The sequence below is a fragment of the Jaculus jaculus genome, chromosome 1, assembly GCF_020740685.1.
Source record: "Jaculus jaculus isolate mJacJac1 chromosome 1, mJacJac1.mat.Y.cur, whole genome shotgun sequence".
Lineage (NCBI taxonomy): Eukaryota > Metazoa > Chordata > Mammalia > Rodentia > Dipodidae > Jaculus > Jaculus jaculus.
The window spans coordinates 53,565,563-53,591,577 of NC_059102.1; the positions used below are offsets into that span (position 1 = coordinate 53,565,563).

The following is a 26,015-nucleotide window of genomic DNA, read 5'->3' on the forward strand; positions in this document are numbered from 1 at the left end:
CCAGAGAGGGGAGGAGGAAAGCACTTGGTGACAGAATGTTGAGATGCTGGCTCTCTTCTTCTCCTTCCTCCTCCTTGCTTCTTTGACCCATCATCTTCCTAGCTCATATTTGCCCACTCTTCATTTCCTTTTGCTTACTTAGTTCTCTCTTATTTCATTGATCCCTACCTGTAGTTTGAAAGTTGGAAATATATTTCTGAGTCTGATCTTTCAAAGAAACTCCCAGTTTTAGAGAATTCTTTCTGATGTTTTAGGAAAAAAAAATAAATGCAAAAGTGACAGTCTGAACTGTAAAGTACAGTTTCTCTGGCTCTCTCAATGTTCACTCCTTTTAGTGTACATAACATCACACGGATGAGTTAGAGCATGCTAGCTATGTCAATCCCTTGGAATGAATGAAGAACATTGGAGAGGCAGAGTTGAGATTGAGGTTCTGGCTGGGTCTTTCCCAGAGTCTAGCAGTGCTGAATGCTCAAGAGCAGGTCCATATGTGAAGCAGGGAGTTGGTCACTAGGAATACTGATTTTTATGTTAAGAATAGTAAAGCATGGGCTGGAGAGATGGCTTAGTGGTTAAGCACTTGCCTATGAGGCCTAAGGACCCTGGTTCGAGGCTTGTATCCCCAGGACCCACATTAGCCAGATGCATAAGGGGGCACATGCATCTGGAGTTCGTTTCCAGTGGCTGGTGGCCCTGGTGAGCCCATTCTCTCCCTCTCTCTCTCTTTCTCTCTCTCTCTCTCTCTGCTTCTTTCTCTCTGTCTGTTGCTCTCAAATAAATAAAAATAAACAAAAAAATCTTTTTTAATTTTATTTTTCTCAATTTTTTAAAACATTTTCCATGATTATAAAAAATATCCTATGGTAATGCCCTCCCTCCCTCCCCTTTTCCCCTTTGAAATGCCATTCTCCATCATATCTCCTCCCCATCTCAATAAGTCTCTTTTATTTTGATGTTGTGATCTTTTCCTACTCTTATGATGGTCTTGTGTAGGAAGTGTCAGGCATTATGAGGTCATGGATATCAAGGCCATTTTAAGTCTGGAGGGAGCACGTTGTAAGGAGTCCTACCCTTCCTTTGGCTCTTACATTCTTTCCACCACCTCTTCCACATTAGACCCTGAGCTTCGGAAGGTGTGATAGAGATGTTACTCAGTACTCTAGTCACTTCTTTACAGCACCATGATACCTTCTGAGTCGTCCCAAGGTCACTGCCATCTGAAAAGAGAAGATTCTCTACCCAAAGTGAGAGAAGCATTAATATAAGGGTATGAATTTTAAGAGAAGTGCTTACTGAGTGGTTTGAAAATCATTGTATATACACTTATCCACACATCAGCAGATGTTACAGATTACAACTGTCTTAAGTTTTAAGTATCAAGGATGTATTCTCTCCCTTGGAGTGGGCCTCCAGTCCAATTGGAGGGCAATTGGTTTCCACCATGACAGACATGCCACTATTTCACCCATTGGCTTATTTGGGCTCGCTGGCCAATTATAAGGCTTGCAGTGTCCACTGTTGAGTATCTTCACTGGTAGTATCTCTTTCTCCCATTGAACTGAATGTAGAATGGCTTCTTCTAGCTTTCTGTCAGCTGGACTACATGAAGGAGGTTATCAGCTCAGTTCCAGCAGGATTTCTCAGTGGCCTTGCCACCCAAGTATGTGGAGTCTTCAGCAATAGGGTCTTACCATCTATTCCTGGTGGGAAACCAAGGGCCTCGGCAATGGCCTGTAATGTTTTGGGGGTATCAGCAACCTCTCTGGCCAACAACACACGGGAAGGTATCCCATCCCTGGCACTGAAAATTTTCTGGCAGTGATCTATGGCTCCTGCATCTTCCATTGTCCAGAATCGGAAGATTCCATATGATTTATTTATATCCTCTTAGATTTTGGTTAGCCCTCCCTCCACCTTTCCTTTACTCAATCTCTTCCCCTGACCTCACTTTGGGCCTTTTCACCCCTGTTAATCTATTCTTCTACTTATATATGTACAATACCAACCTATTAAGTACCCTCCTCCCTTACTTTCTCTTCCATTTGTATCTCTTTTTTAGCTTACTGGCCTCTGCTCCTGAGTTTTTTCCTTCTCACACAGAAGCCCAGTCATCTGTAGCTAGGATCCAAATATAAGAGAGAACATGCGGCACTTGGCTTTCTGGGCCCGTGTTACTTCACTTAGTATAATCCTTTCCAAATCCATTCATTTTTCCGCAAATTTCATAACTTCATTATTCTTTACTGCTGAGTGGAAATCCATTGTATAAATGTGCCATGTCTTCATTATCCATTCATCAGTCGAGGGACATCTAGGCTGGTTCCATTTCCTAGCTATTATAAATTGAGCAGCAATAAACATGGTTGAGCATGTCCTTATAAGGAAATAAGGTGAGTCTTTCGGATATATGCCTAGGAGTGCTATAGCTGGGTCATATCGTAGATCAATCTTTAGCTGTGTGTGCCCATTCTCTCTCTCTCTGTCTCTGCCTCTTTCTCTCTGTCACTCTCAAATAAATAAATAAAAATAAACAATTTTTTTTTAAAAAAAGAGTAGTAAAGCATGGGCTGGAGCGATGGCTTAGTAGTTAATCTCTTGCCTGTGAAGCCTAAGGACCCTGGTTCTAGGCTTGATTCCCCAGGACCCATGTTAAGCCAGATGCACAAGGGGGCACATTCATCTGGAGTTTGTTTGCAGTGCTTGAAGGCCCTGGCACACCCATTCTCTCTCTTTATCAATCTGCCTCTTTCTCTTTCTGTCTGTTGCTCTCAAATGAATATATAAAAGTAAACAACCACAACAAAAAGAATAGAAAAGCAAATCAACATCTGAATATTGCTTTCATTTGTATGCCTCATGTGTATATCACAAAAGTATTGTGCATATATATAATGTGAACAGAGAATAGGCAACATGCAGCCTCTTCAACAAATACAAGGTTTCATATAGTATTCATATTGTAGCAATACAATGCCAGAAGGCTATGATTTCAAGCAAATAATAATGCCTATGAGAGTATAAAAGTAAGAAAAAAATGGTGTCTGGGGGTTATGTATACAAATAGGCTTTTTTAATTTTCTGAGGTAAGGTCTCACTCTAGCTCAGGCTGACCTGGAATTTGCTATGTAGTGTCAGGATGACCTCAAACTCAATGGGATCCTCCTACATGTGTCTCCCAAGTGCTGGAATTAAAGTCATGCACCACCACACCAGGCTTACAAGGTAGATTTTTTTGTTATTTATTGGCGCTGAGCTCATGAATTTTTTTTAATATATATCCCTTAGAAGTGTACATCAAGAGTTGGAATAATAGCTGGCTATATGAGGATTAGAAATACAGGTACATAGAAAATTAAATAATGCAATTGTTTTTATTACATTTATGCACAACCAATTACATAGCTATACCATATGTGTGTGTGTGTGTGTATATATATATGTATGTCTATATATATATATATATATATATATATATATATATATATTTTTTTTTTTTTTTTCGGCTGGCATATAATCAGGTACACTTACTGTGGTCTGTCAACACCTGAAGGATATATGCTATAGTGAATACTCACAGTTTGCCTGAAATGAGTGCCAACAGACAACAACAGAAACTTATTGTTGTGTTTACATAGTGCCAGGCAACCAATAGTTCATTGTTTTCATTCTCAGAGAAATAATAATTTGCTTAAAATTGTAGTTTTCTTACCTTGCATTGGTATGGCATGAATGATACATGACTCCTTATATCTGGTGATAAGTTAGAGAGGAGGCTGCATGGTGCCTCTGTGGAGGACTCTGCTTGCTGTTGGGACCATGGCCCTCGTGATGAGGTTCCATTTGACCCAAATCTTTTCAGCTGCCATAAGCCAAACATAGATGATTTCCATAAATCTGCAATATGGTTCAATTGTTGGCAAAGAAGTAACATTTCTCCCCCTAATGCCATATGGCCTTTCAAAAGCTATTTCTCTTTTTTCAGTTGTAGGTTGAATGTTCATTTTTTTTATGCCACCTCATTTAGAATCCCCACTTCAGGATCAACTGTTACCCATGACCCACAATGTTAAAAAGCAATTAGAATTCATTAATTGCCCTAAGCCAATAAAAAAAAAATCACATACATATGCCACTTAGGTGACCTTGCTTTATAGAGCTTCTTTATTAATCAAAAACAAGAAGTCCAACAAGCCAGGAAGGAATTTATGAGCTGGTTAATAGATTCATTTTGTGTACCAGAATAATAAGGATACAACAATAGCTGGAATCTATTATAGTTTTGGAAAACAATACTGAGTTTATGTTAATTCTACAATGTTTTAATAGTTGTAGAGAATCTGGACAACCAGAAGCCCAGGTCATTCACAGTGCCCAGTGAGTGGCCGGTCCTGTCAGCTGACTTACTGAAGCCAAAGTCTCATAGCCAATCCTTCCCTGGCACTGCCCCAGCAGACCCAAGGCAGCCAGTCTTTAGATAGTGTCATAGAAATTTCAAGGGCAAGGCTGGGGAGATGGTGTAGTGGTTAAGGTGCTTGCCTGAAAAGCCAAAGGACCCAGGATTGGTTCCCCAGGCTCCTCATAAGCCAAGTGCACATGTGTCTGTAATTTGTTTGCAGTGGCTGGAGGCCCTGGTGTGCTCTTTCTTTCCTTCTTTCTTTCTTTCTTTCTTTCTTTCTTTCTTTCTTTCTTTCTTTCTTTCTTTCTTTCTCTATTTGCCCCCCCTCTCTGAAATAAATAAATAAATAAAAATAAAATATTTTTAAAAACAGAGAGTGCAAAGGCAGATCTCTTTAGATAACTGGAATTTTGGAAAGTCAATCTGAATTTTATTCATTTCCCTAAAGTTAAGCAGGGATAATTCTAACCTTGACTTTCAATAATTTTCCGATTAGTCCACTATTATCCTGGCTAAGATTTTTTGAAATATTATAAAAATAAGATATTACCTCTTATCAAGTGCAAGGGACCACAGAAGCCCCTAAGTATAGTACAGTGTTGTGGACAAGAGGGCGATTCATCTGTGGACATTAGTAAATCCTCTTGTGAGAATGGACAGACGCATGTTCTCTGCCCTTCTTGTGTGGTTGTTATTTTGGGTGAAACATGGAGCCGAGAAACTCAGTGTTACTTAGAGTGAACTAGATATTGGGTAAGCTCAAAATACTTAAAATTTTTTCTCTTATTGTAACAGTTCCTGCAACCTGTTGTAATAAATATTAAGGTTTGCAGGAGCATCCAGCACTAATTAGTAGAAGGGCTGGAAACAGGCTGTGTGGCAGGAGGCAAGACATGTGCCCAAGTGCTTTTTTTTTTTAAAATAATTATTTATTTATTTATTTATTTGAGAGCGACAGACACAGAGAGAAAGACAGATAGAGGGAGAGAGAGAATGGGCGCGCCAGGGCTTCCAGCCTCTGCAAACGAACTCCAGACGCGTGCGCCCCCTTGTGTATCTGGCTAACGTGGGACCTGGGGAACCGAGCCTCGAACCGGGGTCCTTAGGTTTCACAGGCAAGCGCTTAACCGCTAAGCCATCTCTCCAGCCCGCCCAAGTGCTTTTGTAAGAGAATGAAACTCAGATGGCCACAAGGTGCTTCTGCAATCTTTCTGCTCTCACTGTTTCCTTTAAACTGAGCTTTCTCTTGTCTTTTCTTTCCCTGTTATTTTTCCAACCTAAATTTAAAATTAGATTATACTGCTATTCTATATTTGGCACATCAAAGGGAAGATGTTTTCTGTATTCCTTTATTCTTTCTCTATTCTCTTTGCTTTATTTCTCCTTTTCTAAAACTCATCAAATTCTACATTTGCAACACAAGGATCACTAATGATCCTCAAGACCTTGCTTCCCAGAGTATGATTGGGGAACGTTCAGGACTTACTGGCATCACATGAATTATAGTTAGCTATGTAGATTCTCAGGCTCCCCCACAGACTCACTGCGTTGGAATCTGCATTTCAGCAAGAGTACAAAGTGGCTCCAATGCTCTTTAAATTGAGAAGCTTCCTTGGATGGAACTTTCAGAAATAACTGTCAGCTGAGAATGTGTGTCAGAGGATGCTTTCTTAGACCATCCTTTTTCTGACTAACAGAAGTAACCTTCATTCACACCTTCTGTAGGCATACAATTGATCTGAGCAGACTTGCACTCACAGACTTCATGTGGAAGTCACCTAGTCAAGGTGCAGAGTCGGCATCCAGAGCATCAGAAATGTTTGCTGACCTTTCTGGAAAGGCCTCTCATCTCCATGGTCTTTGGGCTTGGTGTGGAGTTGTAAAGTAGCATCTAATTCATCGGCCAATTCTCACTGCATAACTCAACATCAACCATCACTAATGGGATTAATTGGTCTTGTCTGATGCAATTGTAAAAGCTTATACCTCCAAGGGTTGTAAATGCTGAGCCTTAATTGAAATCAAGTGTCTATTTTTGAAAACCATGTCCAACATCGTAGACTCCTTTTTGTTTGGGCTTTGTTGACATCAGCAATGGTATAGAAACTTGATCAAGAAGGTTTGTTGTTATTAGTGCTATGAACACAAACTTGTGCTTATCCACTCTCTAAGTAGCTGATTATGGGAGGGAATAATATTCTACTTGATTATTGGTTACACATATGGAATAAATCCCATTTTAATGGCATCTAATGAGCCTTTCATTTTTAGAACCTTACACAAAAGCTTTTAATAGAAAAAGAAGTAATATTTCAAAGGTCATCTTAATGCTACTGAATGTCAACAACCCCTAATCAAGCCAGTGTATATAGTTGGTGATTACAGTCTGGTATGATTCTTTAAATATGAAATAAATTTCTAAATTAACAAAATGATACAAGTTAAGGTTCTTTGGGTTTGAGGCAACTTAAAAAGTCTAATTAAAGTTGTTATTTAAATCCAACCTTAAAGAGATTTTTCTGGGAGTGAGGCTTCATTACAATGCAGTATTTTCTAAACCCATGAGGCTTAAAGTCCTGTCAGTTATAGTTTTGTCCACTATTCTCCTTTGTGCCTGAAATTTCACTGAAATGTGCAAATGGGAAAACATGGCTCCTGTCAAGGCTTTTTCTCAACAGGAGACTGTAGTGGGCAGTTGCAATGTGGGATGTTTTATTGGTCAGGAGGCCACTGTGAGAACTTGTGGGCATACCTATTTTAGAAGCAGACATCTGCCTTAGTAGCAGATTTAAAATTTGTGAGTTTAAAGAATATCTAGTGAGAAATTGGCATTCTGGGAGTTTTGTCCCACTTGTTATGTGAGTAACTATAGCCCTGCCCTACCCTGGAATGGTGATGTTCCTTTTCAGTCCTCAGATAGCTGCTACTAGACAGTTCATAGGCCTCTGCTCTGAATTGGAAATGGTGAATTTTGCAAAAGCACTTTCCTTCTGTCATACTATTTGCATAAGAAAATTGAGGCTTAACACAGTATGAATGACATTTCCTAACTCCCTGTTCACTGGGCATCCTGATCTTCAAGAGAACTTGTTTATATTCAGGTGGATGGCCACCGCACCCCAGTTTTGATTCTAGGGTGAGATCAGAGGATTTATACTTCTGGTAGTCTTTACTGATGATACTGATCCAGGTCTGGAACCATGTTTCTGAGCACTGTCACTCTGAGTCCATCCTTGTGGTGTGTAAGATTTCCAGCCTGAAATGTTGACCTTGCTTTCCCTCTTTGTATGAATAAGCATAGAACTTTATTCATTATGTTCCTCCAAGCAGCTGATGTTCCTTGCTCATAGGGACTTGTTCAGTAATTTGGCTGAGAAAGGAGGATGTTGTTTAGATAAAATTGATAATATGGAGAAAATGCACAGCAAGAGAATAGCTTGGAGTAAATAGTAGTTGAACAACAGGTCTTTTCCACTACCACAGCTCCTGCCCTCCCCACCCCTCTCATTATTGCCCTGTTCTTGTCTCTCCTTTATATCTTAGTTTCTACCCTTTACTTTCCTTCTTAAATTCTGAGTTTGATTGTAGTTTAGTTTTCTTTTATCTTCCTACTTTGTGTCTGATTTGGAATCTTGGACAAGCTCATGTCTGGCAATCTGTAAGTCACTAGGCTTTGGATTCATGGTACCACAGGCAGTCTGGGAGGAAAGGGGCTGAAATGACATCAGTGACACATAGGCACTAATAGGTGGCAGTGACAAAAAGCAGTCACTTGACAATTCAGAAAGCTCAAGATGTGTCCTACAGTGTTGGGCCCTCACTGAGAAAGCACATGATCAAACCAGAACACACTCTTAATGAACCTTGCTTCCTTGAACTTGGGTGTTCATTAAAGATGTGAAAATTATGAAAAATCTAAGGTGGATAAATAGCATCCCTTTGCTCAAACTCCCAATGAATTCAATCTAGGAGTATCCGGAAATCTTTTGTAAGCCCCCTTAAGTGTTAGTTCATTTTAAAAGCACTTACATTTAATTGAACTTATAAGTCTAGGGTTAAAATGGCCTCAGGGAGAGGAAATTTTCGTGCTGAATTACAGGGTTATTCCCATAATGAATGATAATGATTCATTATAAAATTGTTTGCTTTCAAGTTTCATCCAGATGCCATTAGAGAAGCAAACAGCACCTCCTTTCTCTTGCAGAATCGTCCATGTGACAAGTTTATTCAGGTATCTCTGACCTGTTGTGTATTAGGATTCCCACTAAGACATTGGCCAGTCATGCAGTACCTGATTATACTGGTCTCTGATTCATGGTTTTATCAAGTGATTTTCTTCAGCAAGAGTGGGTGATTGGTCTATAATATGAACCTTTCTCCAGCCTTTATTTGTACAACTCAGTGAGATCAGATCCTCCATCCTTGATACTTTCTCTTGAAAATATTATAGTGCTACTCTTCAGCTTCCAGCCTATGTTATTACTAGTAACATCTGGTATCCTCTGGATTTTTGATATTTTATAGATACCACTTTGTTGTCATCACTCTTGCTTCTCACATTTTCCTGAATCTTCACTACTTTAAAATGTTAAAGATATTCTGAGATGCTGTTCCTTTCTCACAGATTTACTTTGTATGCAACAAGTGTTGTTGTTGTTAATACTATTATTATCATTACTCGTGTGGTGTGGGGGGTCTAGATAGGTAGATAGTCTAGCATGTGTATGTACTATATGCACGTGAGTGCAAATGTGTGCGGAGGCCAGAGGAGAAGCATGGTTGGCCTTCAATTTCGCTCATCTGTGTGTTTCCTTGATGGAATCTCTCATGCAACCTGAAGCTTCCATTTTTCCATCACACTAGCTGGCCAGTGAGCCCCAGCGATTCTCTTGTCTCTGCACTCCCTCTCCCCCACCCCCCATCCATGGATGGCATTATAGGTATATGTGGCTACACACAGCTGCCCCTGTAGGTGCTGAGGAATCAAATTCAGGGTTAATCAGGCTCTTTTTGGCCCTCATGCTTTCATGGCAAGGGTTGTTACTTGCTGAGCCATCTCCCTGACCTCTGTTTTTGTCTTTTGTTAATTCTAATTGTAGCAATTAGTTCAGTTCTATGTGGACATTTAATAGGAAAGAGTTGGAAAGACTAGTTGCATCCAGTTCATGCCTGATCATGTGGATAGTTTGAATCAGTAGACTATATACCTGGGATTCCTGTACCTATTCTGTGGTAGACATGGGCATCTTATTATTCCTGGTACTCACATAAACCTTATTAATCTAGACTACTGTTGCTTTCCACTCCCATGCTCGTGCCAAAACAATGCAGCATTCTCTCTGACCCAGATTTGAGGTGGTTGTGGAAGGAAGTGGAGAACGGGGCTTACCAAGCTCTGGATATGTGCCCTTAGAGCTGACTATCCCCAGAATAGAATCCGCCCTACAAAAGAGCCTTGCTAGGTGCTAGGCTACAGGCTTGGCATGTCCCAAACCACAGCTCATTTCAGACCTAAGTGTGGTCCACCAGGTGACTCCAAGCAAAATAAACTGGGCTCCAGGAGTTTGCTCTGAGTCTTCATTCAGAGAGAACCTTAAAAATAGACATTTGCTCTATAGAAGCCTCTTAGCTATGAATTAATTATTAATTTTGGACCTCTTGATCCTTTACCTTGAAATTCACATGATGAAAATTTGCAGAAATAAGCTCCCCACCCTGCATAACTATCTTGTCCCTACAGCAACACAGCATTATGTGCCCTTGGTGACTAAAAACAAATAGCTAGCTTTGTCAGCATTCATCTTCCTTTCTAGCTAAATTTATTTTTATGTGAAATAGAAATCAGGAAAACACCAAAATTATTTTAAGCAAAATATCAAAATTGAAATAAACCAACATATGTCTGTGAGGCATGTATAACTCTCAATCAGAAATAAGTACAACTCTCATAATTTTCTTAAAATACTCCAGCATGCGCAAATTCTGATCAACTGAAATAGACGAAGTTCTGACATGTGTCACTACTCTTTGTACTTAGCTAGTCTTTTACATGAAGTTTAAATTTCTATCCAACAAAATCTGGCCAGCTCTGAGCCATCCCTTCGTAGACAGTGTCCCACACTTACTACAATTGTAATAAGTAAGAGAACTCGAGGACTTTTATCAAATCTGTAGCAACTGAATGTTATTCCTGCTCATTTTGAGTCGAAACCATCTTGTTCTTACCTTCCTTACTTATATTCATTCCTATCCATACTAAAATTACATCCATTCTAAAATTACTGAGCTTTCTTTACAGGGCTTTGTTCTGCTGGGTTTTTGTTGTTGTTGTTCTTAGTTTGTTTGTTTTCTTTTTTTTTCATATTCCTTACACTCTTCTAGTGAGAGCTCAAATGGGATCAAAACTGTCACGTTGGCATAAATATTCTGAAGCTTAGCATCTTAGCAGCAGGTTAAAAGATACATCTTCACATCGCCTTTATACTTCATTTATGGGCTTTCTCAAACATATCTCCCTCATCGTCACTTTAAGGTTTAAACATTACTTTGACCCCATCATAATAGCTGATGCCACAGATTTACTCTCAATACATATTGTTGACAAACCAAAAACCTACACTTCCAAACCTCTAGACTTTTATCTTTAATTCTGTTCATGAATTTAGGTAGCAACATTTCTGTAAAAAGGAAGACAAAATATACTTACTTGTATTTGGAAAATGACTTATCACTAAGTGAGCTATTTTGCATTTTTTTTTTCAAAACCATGTTGAAAATTTACCACATTGAGCTTGGCATCACCTCCCACTCCCATGCCCGCACGTCAGCAGGGCCACTTCTGTGGAAGGTGGAAAGTCCCAGCAAGTATAGTTAAGGAACTCCTTCTCATTGTATCAATTTGGTGGATGCATGTTCTTTTTCATCCTGTCTTTTTAGATTATCCATTCTCTGTTTTTCTTATGTATCTCTCTGATTTTTTCTTGCTACTTTATTAGTTGTCAAAAAGTTTCTTCCTTCCTGGTTCCTTCAAATTTAGACCAATTCTCAAATGGAAAAGTGTGTAAATTTTTTAATAAATCTTTAAGACACACATTACTATATTTTTATTAACTGAGCCAGATGGCTTACAGTGAATTTTCTCTGACATAAGTAATCACAAAAATCAGTTTGAGACCCAAATCTGGTATGGAAAATGGCTTGTATATTCTGTGGAAAAATGCAGTTAACATAAACATATGGATATCTTTAGAAATAACATCTTTTGCTGTTTAGAGTTCATTTCATCTTATTATTGGACTAAGTACAAACTAATGGCACTTTTACCTCCCTGTCCCCTGGACTCAACCATTTGGGTTTCTTCTCAACAATCAAAAGCTGTTTCCCTTTTGCAGTTTGAAGGTTGCAAGAAGGCCTTTTCGAGGCTTGAGAATCTCAAGATTCACTTGCGGAGCCACACAGGCGAGAAGCCGTACCTGTGCCAGCATCCAGGCTGCCAGAAAGCATTCAGCAACTCCAGTGACCGTGCCAAGCACCAGCGGACACATCTGGACACTGTAAGGATGGAGGGGCTGCCCATCTTCCAGAAGCAGTCCAGTGTGCAGAAGGGCCCCACTGATGGTGGGGCTGTATTTGCTTTGTGGTCTGCAGGTTCTGAGGGCAGTGCCAAGGGCAGCAGTAGAGCCCAGTGAAGTGCCCACAGGGGACCTCCTTTGTGTTTGTTTCACTTTTTTTTTTTTTCGTTCTTTAAAGTTATCCTAAATATCCTAACCAACTTCCTGGGACCACAGGGTTATTTGGTCACTGCTGTGTACAAAAGAGAAGCAGTTTAGGGGCTGTCATGCTGGCACACAAAATGACCACTAGAAATTGGGAGTTAAAGTAGCCATTAAATATCAGGGCATTCCGAAATAGGCAATGCATGCTATTGCTAGAAATATGAAGTGTGCTGTTTGTTTGTTAACCTTGGCTCTTTTCTTCCTGACATAAGAACTTTTCTGTCAGCATAATTTTGAGTGTGAATCTGGCTTTTTTGATTTAAGAAACCATCTGGTATTTTCACCTTCTTAGTGATCTTTAAAGAAACAGCCGATCTTTTCCAAGGTTCAGTTTCATACATGCTTCCTCTGTGTAACAGCCACATATGCTTTGACATCATCCCTATGAGAACAATTGAATTTTATTTTCACACCCTTAACTCCCTTAATGTTGCCACATTTAATGATTGTAAATGCTGTTTCTCTGTAACCCTTGTCTCTTATTTTCTTCATTATATTGATACCCTCCTTTGCATTCTCAGGTGCTGATGTCAATTTCCTTACATGAGGCCAGGTACATGCTGTGCAATTTCACTTCACTTAACAAAGCCATTGGGATAAATGTATTATACACATCACAGATCTCTTATCCCACGTTCTTGCACATAATGTATTCATGACAGTACTTTTCAGTGTTAACATTCTGATGTCTATTATTAAACTACACCAGAGTTTGAATTTTGAAAAGATACTGTTATATCTACACACCTTCTCATACATATTTAAGCTTTTCCTGATGTTATAGTTGACATATTTATTAAATTTTACATTAGTCTCTATTAGTCATTGATAGAAGTCATTTCGTTGCATATGTCACATAACATTTCTAAACAGAATTATCTCCTAAAATATATAAATGTAATGATTTGTCTAGTAAATATATAAAATACAATTAGCACAATATGGGCATATGATAGACCCTTTATTCTTTAGCTGTTTGGACTCAGTGATTTTTTTTTAGGACAAATAGAATAGATTTTTAAATGAACAAATGGAGTGAGTAGTGGAATTTTTTAACATAAGAAAAGAATAAATTAGATTAAAATGCCCTATTTTGTTGTGTCTAAAATGGTCTTAGTTGAATCCAATAAATTTTCCAGTTTGTCATTAAGCCTTATCATAGAAAAGTGAACATTCATGAGACAAAATTGTGTTGAGAAATTGCTTCCACTCTAGCAAGTTATCTGTGGTTTGAAAGAACTACTCAAGGGTAAGTGTTAGGGTTCTACAAGACCCTTTTTTCTCTCGTGCTAATCTTAACTAATCAAACAAAGAAAAATTTCAAACATTATTTCAGAATTTTAAAATGTATATCCCTTTTTATAACTTTTTATTAAAGCTACCTAAGGTAATAAATTTTTTTTAGCTCTGTGCAACAGCTCTTAAAACCAAGCCATTTTTATTTTGTTGAAAAATATTTTTATATTATACATTTTAAAATTATTATTCCTCCTTTAAGTGTCCAAATTAGCTTTTAATTAAACATGTACTTACTTTATCAAATTAGTGAGCTTTTAAAAATCATATAAAAATTCAACACTTGTTTTTAAAAGTAGACTGTGGCAATTTGAAGAATTTATAATTTTTATTTCCCTGGTCCTCTTTCATTAATCACTCCTTGTGCAAATGCTGTTGCAATTTTGGTTGAAGTATCTTTCTTCAGCTAACCAGATTCTTTACTCATAGAAAAACAGTATTTTCAGAAAGAGGACTGAGTTCATAAAACTAATGCTGAAAATTTTTACCAAGACATTTCTCTGTTAGTGTTGATATCTAAAGAAGGGAAGTAACTAGTCAGTATAGCTGGAAAATGATGAAAAATGTATGAAGTATCATTCCCTTTAACCTAAGGAATTGCAGATAGAATGACTAGGACAGCAGTCCTACTTAGACTACTCTATTTTGGCCTCTTAGTCTGGGTGCTTATAGTCAGCCACAAGGAATTATGTGTATCCAAGCTTTCTTAAAGAATATTTCATAATCAAAATTAAACACAAAATGGAATCATCTACCCAGGGTCACAGTGACATGGATTTCTATAACTCATTAATGTTCATAAAGCCTTTTCTTCATGAAACATCGTCTCAACCCAGAAAACAACATATTATGATTATATTGTGATGTAATAGTAGTGATTTTGCCTAGTTACTCCTCTAAAGTCAAATTAGGATAGGGAAGGCACTACTTCAAAAGAGCTGTAAGAACTCAGAAAAGATACAAAGGTTAAAGTAAAAAAATTGACATTTTTATGAAAATTGAGGTAAAAGCCTAGTCTATCCATCCTTTACTGTTAATGTTCCTAGCATGTAATACAATGTCCATCATATTCAGGAAGCTTCAGAATATCTAGATAGTTTATTGAACAGATCAAACAATTTTAGATTCATTCAATGAATGACTACATTAGATATCAGCATTAGACTACAATTGGATATGTTACATTAAATGACATATTCATGATGTTATCTTGTATTCAGAATTTTAAGAAATAACAAGAAAGTAGTGGATAATAAATATTGCTTACAGCAAGGCAAATAATACAATCTACATGTATGTTAGACCACAGAATGACAATCATTGCTCATAAAACCAAGAACATGCTAGGTATGGTGGCCCACACCTTTAATCCCAGCCCTTCAGAGGCAGAGGGTAAGAGGAGTGCTGTGAGTTCCAGGCCACCATTACATTACATAGTGAATTATAGGTCACCTTTGCCTAGAGTGAGACCCTACCTTAAGCACCCCCCAAAAAAGGGGGTAACACATAAACACTATATCCATGTTAAGCTCTCCTCAGTTTCCACAACAGGAATCCAAGTATAAAGAGAATTAGTTCTTATATATCACATCATATAGGCCCAACTCTCTTATTTTACTTTCTGATAGTCCCTTTTTAAACAGTTGATCATGTGATTTTTTTAACTTTCTCAAATAAATAAATTTTAATAATATAATCTTGCAACTGAAGTCATTGTCTTCAAAACTTTGATGAGAATTGGGTCATTATGGTGGAGGATCCTGACATTTGAATAGAATTGAGATGCTCTGGTTCACTCACTCTCTTACCCATTCATTTCTAACACGTGTTCTAAGTATCAAGGACATCCCTCCCACTGCTCTGGAGCACAGAGAATTGGAATAGCCAGATTTGCACTCATTCTACTCAGCCAAGGGCTTAATCACGTCACTGAGGCTCAAGACCCTGCAACATATATACTGTTAATGCTCCTCTGGCTGTTTTCATGTGTCTGCTGCTTGAATCCTACTATTTCTTGCTTACTTTTCATTAATTTTTCCTCCTTAATTCTTTCCTCTTTCTTTCTGAATCAGGTTCCTTCTGACACATACCCAGTCTTTTCTGGACTTTTCTACAGCTTCTTTACCTGAACCTTTAAAGAATATGTGTTTACTAGTTTCTCAGGGAAACATATCTGTAAGTATGTAAGTATAATTTCCACATTAAAAAAATAAACACCAGAAGAGATTTCTTGTTGGACTGAAATCTAAGGTGATTTCTTAAAAATCATCAAAAATAGGCCATCACTTTGTTGTGTTTTTTTTTTTTTGAAAATTTACTCTTCTTTTTACAAGAATACAGAGTTCTTCCTCATTCTAATTAAAATGCATGAGTATGACCCAGCACTCCTCATTAGTCAGTTGGTAACAGTTCATGAATAGTCTGAACAAAACCTGACCCAGTTACCTTTATGGTTTAACCACAGCTATTTCTTTCTTCCTTTCTTGTTCAGAAACCTTACGCTTGTCAAATTCCAGGATGTACCAAACGCTACACAGATCCAAGTTCCCTCAGAAAGCATGTGAAGGCACATTCTTCCAAAGATCAGCAAGCAAGAAAAAAGGTACATTTTTATCTATTAATTAAGGACATACTTAGTATGGATACATCATGTGTTGGTACCATCCTTTCCCTCACCCCTACCCCCATTCCTCTGGGGGTCCTCCTCGGTGGGGTTGCAGGTTTTCCCTGTGGGTACTGTGAGGTATACATTCTGGGAGCAGCCGTCAGTTAATGGACAGAGAGAGTGCCCTTGGTCATGATGTCCCAACTTGTGGCTATAACAATCTTTCCACCCTCTCTTGGGCAAAATTCCCTGAGCCATGGTGAGTGTGTTTTACAGTCTACTTCAGTGATGAGCTCTTAGGAGTCTCTGGATCTCTGCTTTGGTGTGTGTTGAGTGTCCTTAACATTTGTCTCCTTCACCCTGGCGCTGAATGTCAGGCTTGCCATGGAAACTGCATTCTTGCTCATCTTCCCAATTTCTCTATGGTTTTAGCTGGGGCTTGGCTGAAGTGTGAGGGGTAGTGTATCTCCTCAGGTCTCGCTACCATCTGAAAAAGAAGAGTAGATTCTCCTACACAGAGTGAAGTAAGCATAGGTTAAATGGGATAAGTGTTATTAATGTAGGGAGAATTTGATGGATGTAGTCATTTTTAGCCCAAGATTAGTGGGAGCTTGACATTGGAGAACATAATCTTTGTCTCCATAGGATTCTGACCTGATTTTAAAAGAGAATTTTCCAACTAGAAAAAGCACATTTTAATTACTCTTGCCATACTCAGAGCTTCTTCAGAACTTTGGAAATTCGTACAATTTTAAGGTACAACATACTTAGACCAAGGAGTGAAGGCTCCCATGAAGCTGTAGCAAGGTTACAGTTTGCACAGCTTATAGAGCTGATACAAGGCTCATAGATAGAAATCAGAGAAAATTAGTGAGAGTCATCTAAACCAGAAAGTTAACAAATGGCTTCTGTGGAAGTTTCCAGAAACCCTTTCTGGAGAGATATTTTAAAAAATCAACTTGCTAAAATGACTTCACTTTAATGAATAAGTTTGGGAGATACCTAGGATAAAAGCAGAGCATTCCTTGTGATAGGCTTAGAGAGCAAGCAGGTTTTTTAATTGGCCCTGTTTAAGAAAATTCATAAAAAGGAAATAAATTTGAAGTTATGTTAGCACCAGTGAGGGATTAATACATTTGTCAGTTTGTGAAATCTCTAGCATCTCAGATCTGGAGTCAGTGTTAGAGATCAGCCAGCCTGTGTGACCTGCTCTGCTAGCCTCACATTGACATCCAGCAAGTCCTAGGTCAGGCCTTCCCATGTCTTCTGAGACAGGAAGCTTACTCCTTTCCGAGGAATTTCCTAACCATGGAGTTTTCAAGAAAACTAGGATCTTCTGTCCATGGTAGAATCTCAAGTTGCTGTGGTTTAGGATTGCTTCGCTTACATTGGACAGGTTATCTGGGTCATTTAAGGGCCTTTTGTAACAAATTTAATGGCAATTTAAAACTTACCTTACTTCAGATGATTGAAGTCCATGGCAAGGGTTTTCAGGTCACTGTTGCTTCTAGTTAAAAAGTTTTTTCATAGTTTATAAGGAATTAACACTTGTTTCTAGGAAATCATCTGTAGTCTCTGTTAATTGTATTTTTTTTTAAATGCCTTGAGAGGTGTTACCACAATGCCAGCTCAGGCCTCATAGATGAAAAGAACTTGACCTCTTGCTTTAAGAAACAAAAATACTCAGAAGGATTTAACAGTCATGCTTAAAATCCTTTACTTTTTTTCTAGAGAAATATATTTAAGTTTCTTTAATTGGAATAAAAGTAAATTGATATCTAGTATCATTTGGCAGGGATGGAATTTGTTCTTAAGGTTTCAAAAAGCAAATGAGTGACGACTCCTATAAATATAACAGACAGAGTCCTACTCTAAAATAAGACATCGTCAATGTGTAGTGCTAAAGACCAGAATCACTGTCAAATGCTTTTTGTTTGGTCATTATCTTTACCTTAAAAATTTGAACTAATAAATCACACATGTTTAAAAAAATCCCAGTCCTCCTATATAAGAAATATTTTTCACTTTAAAACTGAGCATTCTCTACCTCCAAGTTGTCTCTAGTGAGTGAGGTTTTACATTAACATTAGATTTATCACTAAGATCATAGAATACATTCATAGAGTCTGATAATTATCATGGATATGAAAGAATATTTATCCCCTATCTAGATAAATAAGAAACAACAATGATGCTTGATTTAAAAAGTCAACCCTAGTTTCACAACTATGGAAACAGATGAAATATTTTTATGAAAGATTTTGGAATGTTATTGTTTAAATATGATGCATTTTTGCCTTCATATAAAGGAGTCTTGATTGTATGAGTATTCTTGAACCACTAATTGACAAAGAAAGGCAGATCTTGAAACTACAGCATAATATTTTATTGACAGTTTATCTGAAACCATTAGCAGGCAATCTGTGTAGTCAAGGTGTACTTTCAAGTAGTCTGATAATTTCTTAGTTTTCTTCTCGCATGAAATGAGGTGTTGTCTTTCAAATGGTTTCACTTCAGGTGTTTATTCTGTTTTGTTCAAATGATTGAACTGGATTGGGCTTATTTTGCCCAGCCAATATTGATAAATGTATAGTGTTCACTTGGCAAAATAGAACCTGCTTTTTACGTTTTCAAAGAAGCTTTTTGAATCTATGATAGTTAATTTGTGAAACTAAAATATTGAAAGTTGCTCCATCTAACATAAAGATGAAATGTTACTCCCAGGAGAACCAGGTGCTGATAAACCTGAAATCAGTCAGTCCACATGGCTAAACCTCATACTGATCTACCAGTGTGCTATATTTCTATGGCGCAGTGTTGTCACTGGACCTTGGTGAGATTCTAATTGCTCACTCACGTCAGGACTTGGTATTTGAAATATTTCCTGGCAGCAATCATTAAAAAAAGAGAAAGAAACAATAAACCTTTTAAGGCAGAATTAAGATTATTTATGACTTTAATTAAAAATTGAAAACTGGCATCATTTCAAAAAAGGCTTTACAAAATGTGAATTCATCAAAACTAACCATAAAAATTCCAAGGTGATAAAGGCACAGTGGAGTAATGGTCCCAGCCCTAGGGAATTGTTTTGCTGAAAAGAATAAAACTCTTTTCTGTCACACCCTGTTAGTCATGGACTTGTTTAATATACCCTGCCTGCCCTCCTGCCTCTAATCCTCTTCTTAACCTCCCCCTAGACACTAAATGGCATTATTTTGGACTTAACGTTGCCAGCTTTATGAGGCCCTTCTCTGAAACTGGGGCCAGAGACAAAGTGCCCATACCATAAAATGAATGTATATCAAGAGAGGCAGATAGTTCTTAAGGGATGCCCTGGCCCTGGGCATACTTTCTTTTTTTTTATACTTGACAGATCTTACTGAAAAAAATAAGATGAACCTAATCTCAGCTAAACATTATGCAAGCTGTAAAAAGAAAGTAGAACAAAAGGAAATAGCCCTTCTGTAAAGGAATAAGGATGATTTGGCCACTGCACAAGAAGAGTGACTTTTCTCTGCATAAATCGGCACGCGTGCATGTGCATACACACACACACACACACACACACACACACACACACACACACATCTCATTAGCCAACATCCTTGTCCATCAAATGTGCATTTCAGTTCTACAGCCCATTGAAACAGGACCACACAGAGTAAAATGAGTAACAAAATAAGCCACCTGCAATGGTTTCCACTGAGAATAGAACTTAGCCCTTAGAGCAAAAGGCAGAATCTGTCCTTCAGTTTCTCCTGATAATGAGTGAGTGAAATAAGAGAGAACTAAGGCAATAAACCACTTGAAATTTTTCTCAAGGCTGTGCTCTTTATCGGAATTTCTCACTTTCACCTTGGAAATGCCATAAACAAGAGTTTCCTTCAACTATAGCCTGTTATCAAAATGGACTTTTAAACAAGTGAATGCAAGCAATAGCTAGCCAAAAGCTAGTGCTGACATGAATTCTCAAACATTACAAACTTACACAAAGATTCTGAACATTAGATGCTAATAGTTAAATGTTATACATTCACCTTTGACTGACTACCGTTAATGACACTCAATTTTATGTCCTCAGAACAGGCTGTTACAAACCAAGCATAGCATTTGAAATGTGTGTGAATAGAACATAAATTTGTATTTGTATTTCCTACCTAGACAACAGCTCTGTATAGCTTTCTTGCTATGTTAGAGCAGCTTGTTCAGTGAAAATTAATTCACATAGTACTGGTGATTCTTTAGAATCTGTTTAAAGCTACCACCTTGCCCCTATTAATACTGAAAACAACTTCATTTAGCAGCTCGTGGGTTCACTTTGTTTGGTATAGTTCTTGGAACCTTGAAAAGTTAGATGGAAATAATATGTTCTTCTCAATCAGTGCACACAGTAAAATAGTGATCAAGGCTTACTTTTTCTACAGGTTGTTTTCTGTCGTGGTTTATTATAGCAGGTGGGTGTACATGCTCAGGTGTCTTCCCGTATTTTCCAGTCCCTTTTCATTGTTTCTACTCAGGAATGAATTAAAACAACTTCCACTCCCAGTGGAATCATACATCATAGACATCACTTTGAGATTAATGAGTACAACTCTTCCCTCATTTCTTTTTTTATTTATTTATTTATTTATTTATTTATTTATTTATTTATTTATTTTATTTGAGAGTGACAGACACAGAGAGAAAGACAGATAGAGGGAGAGAGAGAGAATGGGCGCGCCAGGGCCTCCAGCCTCTGCAAACGAACTCCAGACGCGTGCGCCCCCTTGTGCATCTGGCTAACGTGGGACCTGGGGAACTGAGCCTCGAACCGGGATCCTTAGGCTTCACAGGCAAGCGCTTAACCACTAAGCCATCTCTCCAGCCCTCTTCCCTCATTTCTAAGAAATGATATTGTAGTGGAAGCATGTGAGAATGCTACTGTTACCAGATTATACTGAAACAGCAAATTGTGGTTTTTAAATGAGCTACAAACTTCTGTATTTTACCATTTTTCTATTTAAAATATTTTCATTTATTTATTTAAGAGAGAGAGAAAGAGGAAGAGGAAGATAGAGTAAGAATGAATGGGCATACCAGGGCCTCTAATGACTGCAAACAAGTATAAACGTATGTGCCACCTTGTTCTTCTGGCTTATGTGGGTACTGGGGAGTCAAACCTGGGTCCTTAGGCTTTGTAGGCAAGTCTCTTAACTGGTGAGCCATCTCCCCAACCTTTAGCATTTCTTTGTGTCAAATTATTTATAGACTTCAAAATGGTGGTGAGAGAACTCTTAATACTTCATTGGGCACAAGATGAACTTATTTCAAGAAAGTTTCTGGGACCTGCTTTTGTAAAACAAGTATTTTTGGTAAAAAATAGTGATGCTAATAAGAAATAATTATACATATATGAAAAAAAAAACCTTATCCTTAATGTAACCCTAGGTCAGTAGCAAAACCATTGCCCTGAATCTTCTGTATTAACAAGGGCCAGCATAATGCCGGCTTTACTTTTGAAAATACTCATGGTAAGAGGTGACGGGGACCTATGTAAAAGAAGCTAAGAATTTGCATTTGTAAGAGTGAAAGGAAGTCAATGAAAGCGACCAATGAGTGGAAATAAGCTTCTGTTTCTCAATTGTGTCATCAAAAAAGCTGCCCTCCATCTTATAAATACAGGAAAATATCTGCCACCATCTGTGGGGTGATGGATGGCCCATGGTCATATTTAGGGATGAAAGCTGTTCTTTAGAATACAGTTTACAAGGATATAACAAAACAGTTATTTTGAAAGTTACTTATTTTCATATCAGTTTAGAAAATATTAAGATCAATAATATTCAGTGAATTTTTTTTTTTTTTTTTTTTTTTTTTTTTGGTTTTTTGAGGTAGGGTCTCACTCTAGTCCAGGCTGACCTGGAATTAACTACGTAGTCTCAGGGTGGCCTCGAACTCACGGCAATCCTCCTACCTCTGCCTCCTGAGAGCTGGGATTAAAGGTGTGCGCTACCACACCTGGCTATAGTGATTTCCTTCTTATAGGAGTCCTCCAAGCCTTTGTTATAGTAATATTCCTTACAGAAGATTACCCTATGACAAGTAAAGCAATCTCTTCCTCCATAGCATCTCATGTAACTCTGTTTCTAGTAACTATTTGGAAACACATTCTCAAAATGTTTTATTTTTCCCATAGTGAATATTTATCAAGCACCTACTATGTTCTGGACACTGGTTATACCCACAGACACAAACATGGATAAGTGAGATAGTTTCTGCTCTCATAGATTCACATTCTCTTTCAGAGTCCAACAAAAAAAATTAGAGGTATGTATAAAATTAGTGACATCATTGTAAAGAAGGAAATAACAAGAGAAGGTAAGGAAAGGCCTCATTGAGTAACTGAACAGAAATATTTCCACATTCATTTTAGAAATAAGAAAATTAGTGTTGGGGAGCTGGCTCAGCATTTAAGGCACTTGCCAGCAAAACTTAACAACCCAAGTTTGATTCACCAGTAACCTCATAAAGCCAGATGAACAAAGTGACACATGCATCTGGAGTTCATTTGCAGCAGCTAGATGTACTGGTATGCCCACTCTGTCTGTCTCTTATCTCTCTCTGCTTGAGAATAAATAAAATATTTTTTGAAAAAAAAATAAGAAAAATATGTATGCTATAGTTTATTTTACAAAACACTAACTCAGCCAAAATATCATACCTTCATACATAAGCAGCAGCAGCAGCAGCTGCTGCTTCTGCTTCTGCTTCTGCTTCTGCTTCTGCTTCTCCTTCTCCTTCTCCTTCTCCTTCTCCTTCTCCTTCTCCTTCTCCTTCTCCTTCTTCTTTTGAAGCAAACCCAACACACTGACCTTTTTTATGTGAGAGAGAGTGAAAGAGAGAGAGAAAGCGAATTGGCACTCAAGGACCTCAGCCACTACAATCAAAATCTAGATGCATACACTACCTTGTGCACATGTATGACTTTGCATGCCTGTGTCACTCTGCGTCTGGTTTATGTGGCACCTGGAAAGTCAAACATGAGTCCTCAGACTTTGCAGGCAAACGCCTTAACCATTAAGCCATCTTCATGCCTCAACTTCCTGAGTTGGGGGACCATAGTGGCATTCCAGCCTTAGCTTAATTTCCCCCCTTTTCAGGCTGTCCACCTTAGTTCAGGTGGCAGTAGAATGACAGGGTGCTGGTCATTGAAAACCAAGGCTTCCCTCCCCCAATGAATAATAACACACTACAGATGGTCAGCATTTGTGATTCTGTACACACAGTTCAGAAAGGCCTCGGGTAAGCTCTGAGGATATTGAAGAACCTGAGACCTGGCCGTGCCTTCTTAAAGATGATGTTCTAATGGGAGACACCTGAGGACACATACTTGCAGGAAAAGAGAGGAGATTGTGGCAAGTCATACCACTACATGCCTCTGTGACATGGTACACGGGCATATATCATTCCTATAGGAATGACAAAGATTGTTCAGGAGGGAGGTCTTGTGTTCTATTATTTGAAAGCAGTTGTTCTTAATTTCATTATAGTAATGCTTTGTCAAATGTACCATGGTAGTTTTATTTCTATTTCCTCCTGAGAATTCTTTCTTGGGACCAAAAATAATAATAATAATAAACAAAAATAAAATAATGGGTGTTTGATATAGTATTGAGGAGTCATCATGACCCCAAAGAAACTAATGATAACCCCACTTGAAAGCCAATGTGATTGGGAGTGGGACAGAAGGAATATAGTAGAATAATGTTGTGGGAATTCAACCAGTTTCAATATGCTCATATATTAAGGTTCCCAATAAAATTTAAAGTAAAAAAGAAATAATGAGATGAAAATTGGCAGGTGCTTTTTATGTGCAATTTGGGCTGTCCCCTGCCCAAGCTCAGCTACTGTGTGGAAATAGCCCCTTAGATAATTGCTTTTCTGATGTTTGATTGATTGACAGAAGTTTCTGTGTTTCTCGCTCTCTTTCTCTTACTAAATTTTGTAGGTCTGTGATGATAGTAATTTGGGAGAAAAGCATCTAGCAGAGTCTCCACAGCCCTATAACAGTGTCTTTGGACATCAGGACACAGCTCAGCACTTCCCTGCCTTTCTCTGGCATCTGCAATTTCTGTGTCTACTTTTTTTAAAAAAAAAATTATTTATTTATTTGAGAGTGACAGACACAGACAGAAAGACAGATAGAGGGAGAGAGAGAGAATGGGCGCACCAGGGCTTCCAGCCTCTGCAAACGAACTCCAGACGCATGCGCCCCCTTGTGCATCTGGCTAACATGGGACCTGGGGAACCGAGCCTCGAACCAGGGTCCTTAGGCTTCACAGGCAAGCACTTAACCGCTAAGCCATCTCTCCAGCCCTGTCTCTACTTTTAAAGCTCTCATATCCTGTGTGTGATTCCTTTGCTCATTCCCTCTTGTCTTCCCCTCTCAGCTTCATTTGAGCCTTGACTTTGATATGCCTGGGCAGAATTTTCCCATTTGTTTGTGTCTTGGCTCTCTTGAGTGGTGAAGGTTTATTTTCAGGGTGACTTCATACAGGGCTTGAATAAGCCTAATGCAAAACCTTTTTTCCACAGTGGATACCGGGCAGGTGGTTGTTTCTGCAGTATTTGGATTGGACAACAGAAGTTAATGGGCTTCTTTTAAACAGTGCCATGAATTGCATCACGACTTAAGCTACATTCCTTCGTTTTGTTTTGTTTTTCCCGTTTTTCTATCTTCCCAGCTAGTCAGAAGGCAAACATCAGGCCCCAAAAGAGAAAGAGAAGCTGTTTCAGGAGAAAAGCATTGTTGCCTCAGGTTCCTGCAGTCCTCAGCAACCTGTTGTGACTGACAGTGGGTGGACAGTGTCCTTGGAAATACTTTCCTTTTGAGAACTGAGCATTCTTATGGAGGAAAGTTATCTTTCAGAGTTCACTGGAGTCAGTTTCTCTGGCAAATAGGGATGTTACAAACATGGTCCAGGCCAAGGAAAGGAAATGGAGCCAAGTCAGAGAGAAGTAAAATAAAATTGAAATCTGTGAGGCTTGAGTTTCTCAATAGGCTAGTACTGAAGGGCTCATAGGTCACAGGGGAGTAGTCAGTGGATAGATCAGTTTTTGGAAGCTCAAGAATTGATATACAAAATAAGTGGGGTTTTTTTTTGTTTACTTTTTGCTCAGAAAGGATCCATATATTTCAATGTTTTTTTTTTGAAAATAAAATTTTCTAAAAAAAAAAAAAAGCAAGATACCTAGTACATGTCTCAGTTTTTAGGGTTTGGGAGATAAGCCTGCCTCTTCAGCTTTTCCTATCTAAAAGAATTCTGTACTTCTCGTGTTCTAGATGATTGACTTCTCTTGCAAAGAATTTCAGAATATTCAAATTATTCCACGAGGGCTTACTCAATATTAGTTGTGTTTTATATTTTGCTAAATGCATGCTAGGAATACCAAAATGGGAAGATGTGCTTCTTTCCTGGATGCAGTCAGAGATGTTCAGGCCAGATTAGGTCACAGTGCAGGTTGATTGTGTCAATGGGGAATTACAGGGAAGAATGGAAGCCAACCAGAACAATGGCACCACTCAGGACTATGTGCACTGTTAGTTAACAAGACAATGGCAATCAGGATGAAAATGAGTAGACAGGAAGCAGTGATAGGTTGAATGCCAGGGGTACAGGGGAGGAAAGAAAGGCCTTAGAGCTCCTACTTGCTAAGATTACATATCCAAGAAAAACTTTACTCCAAAGACTGAATTTCTTTTTTCTCAGGAAAACCTCAGTTCTCCTATTAAATATTTTGAACTGATTAGATTAGACCTCTCCAGATTATCAGATAGTCTCTTTGACTTCAAAGTCAATTGAATAAGGGTGCTAGCCACGTTATATATTACCTTCATAGCAATACCTAGATTTGTGAATGCTTTGTTGACTGACATAGACTACAGGCTAGCCAAGTGGAGACA

General features: G+C 38.3%; 1 protein-coding gene across 4 annotated transcripts in view; it reads left to right on the forward strand.

Annotated features, from left to right (window-relative positions):
• Glis3 (GLIS family zinc finger 3) overlaps positions 1 to 26,015 on the forward strand; it is a 492,950-nt gene that overhangs the window by 360,494 nt on the left and 106,441 nt on the right. For all 4 annotated transcript variants that reach the window (XM_045157705.1, XM_045157712.1, XM_045157721.1 and 1 more), the window contains 2 exons: positions 11,788 to 11,949; positions 15,959 to 16,069. In XM_045157705.1, the coding sequence (XP_045013640.1) occupies positions 11,788 to 11,949; positions 15,959 to 16,069 (273 nt within the window). The remainder of the gene's footprint in view (positions 1 to 11,787; positions 11,950 to 15,958; positions 16,070 to 26,015) is intronic.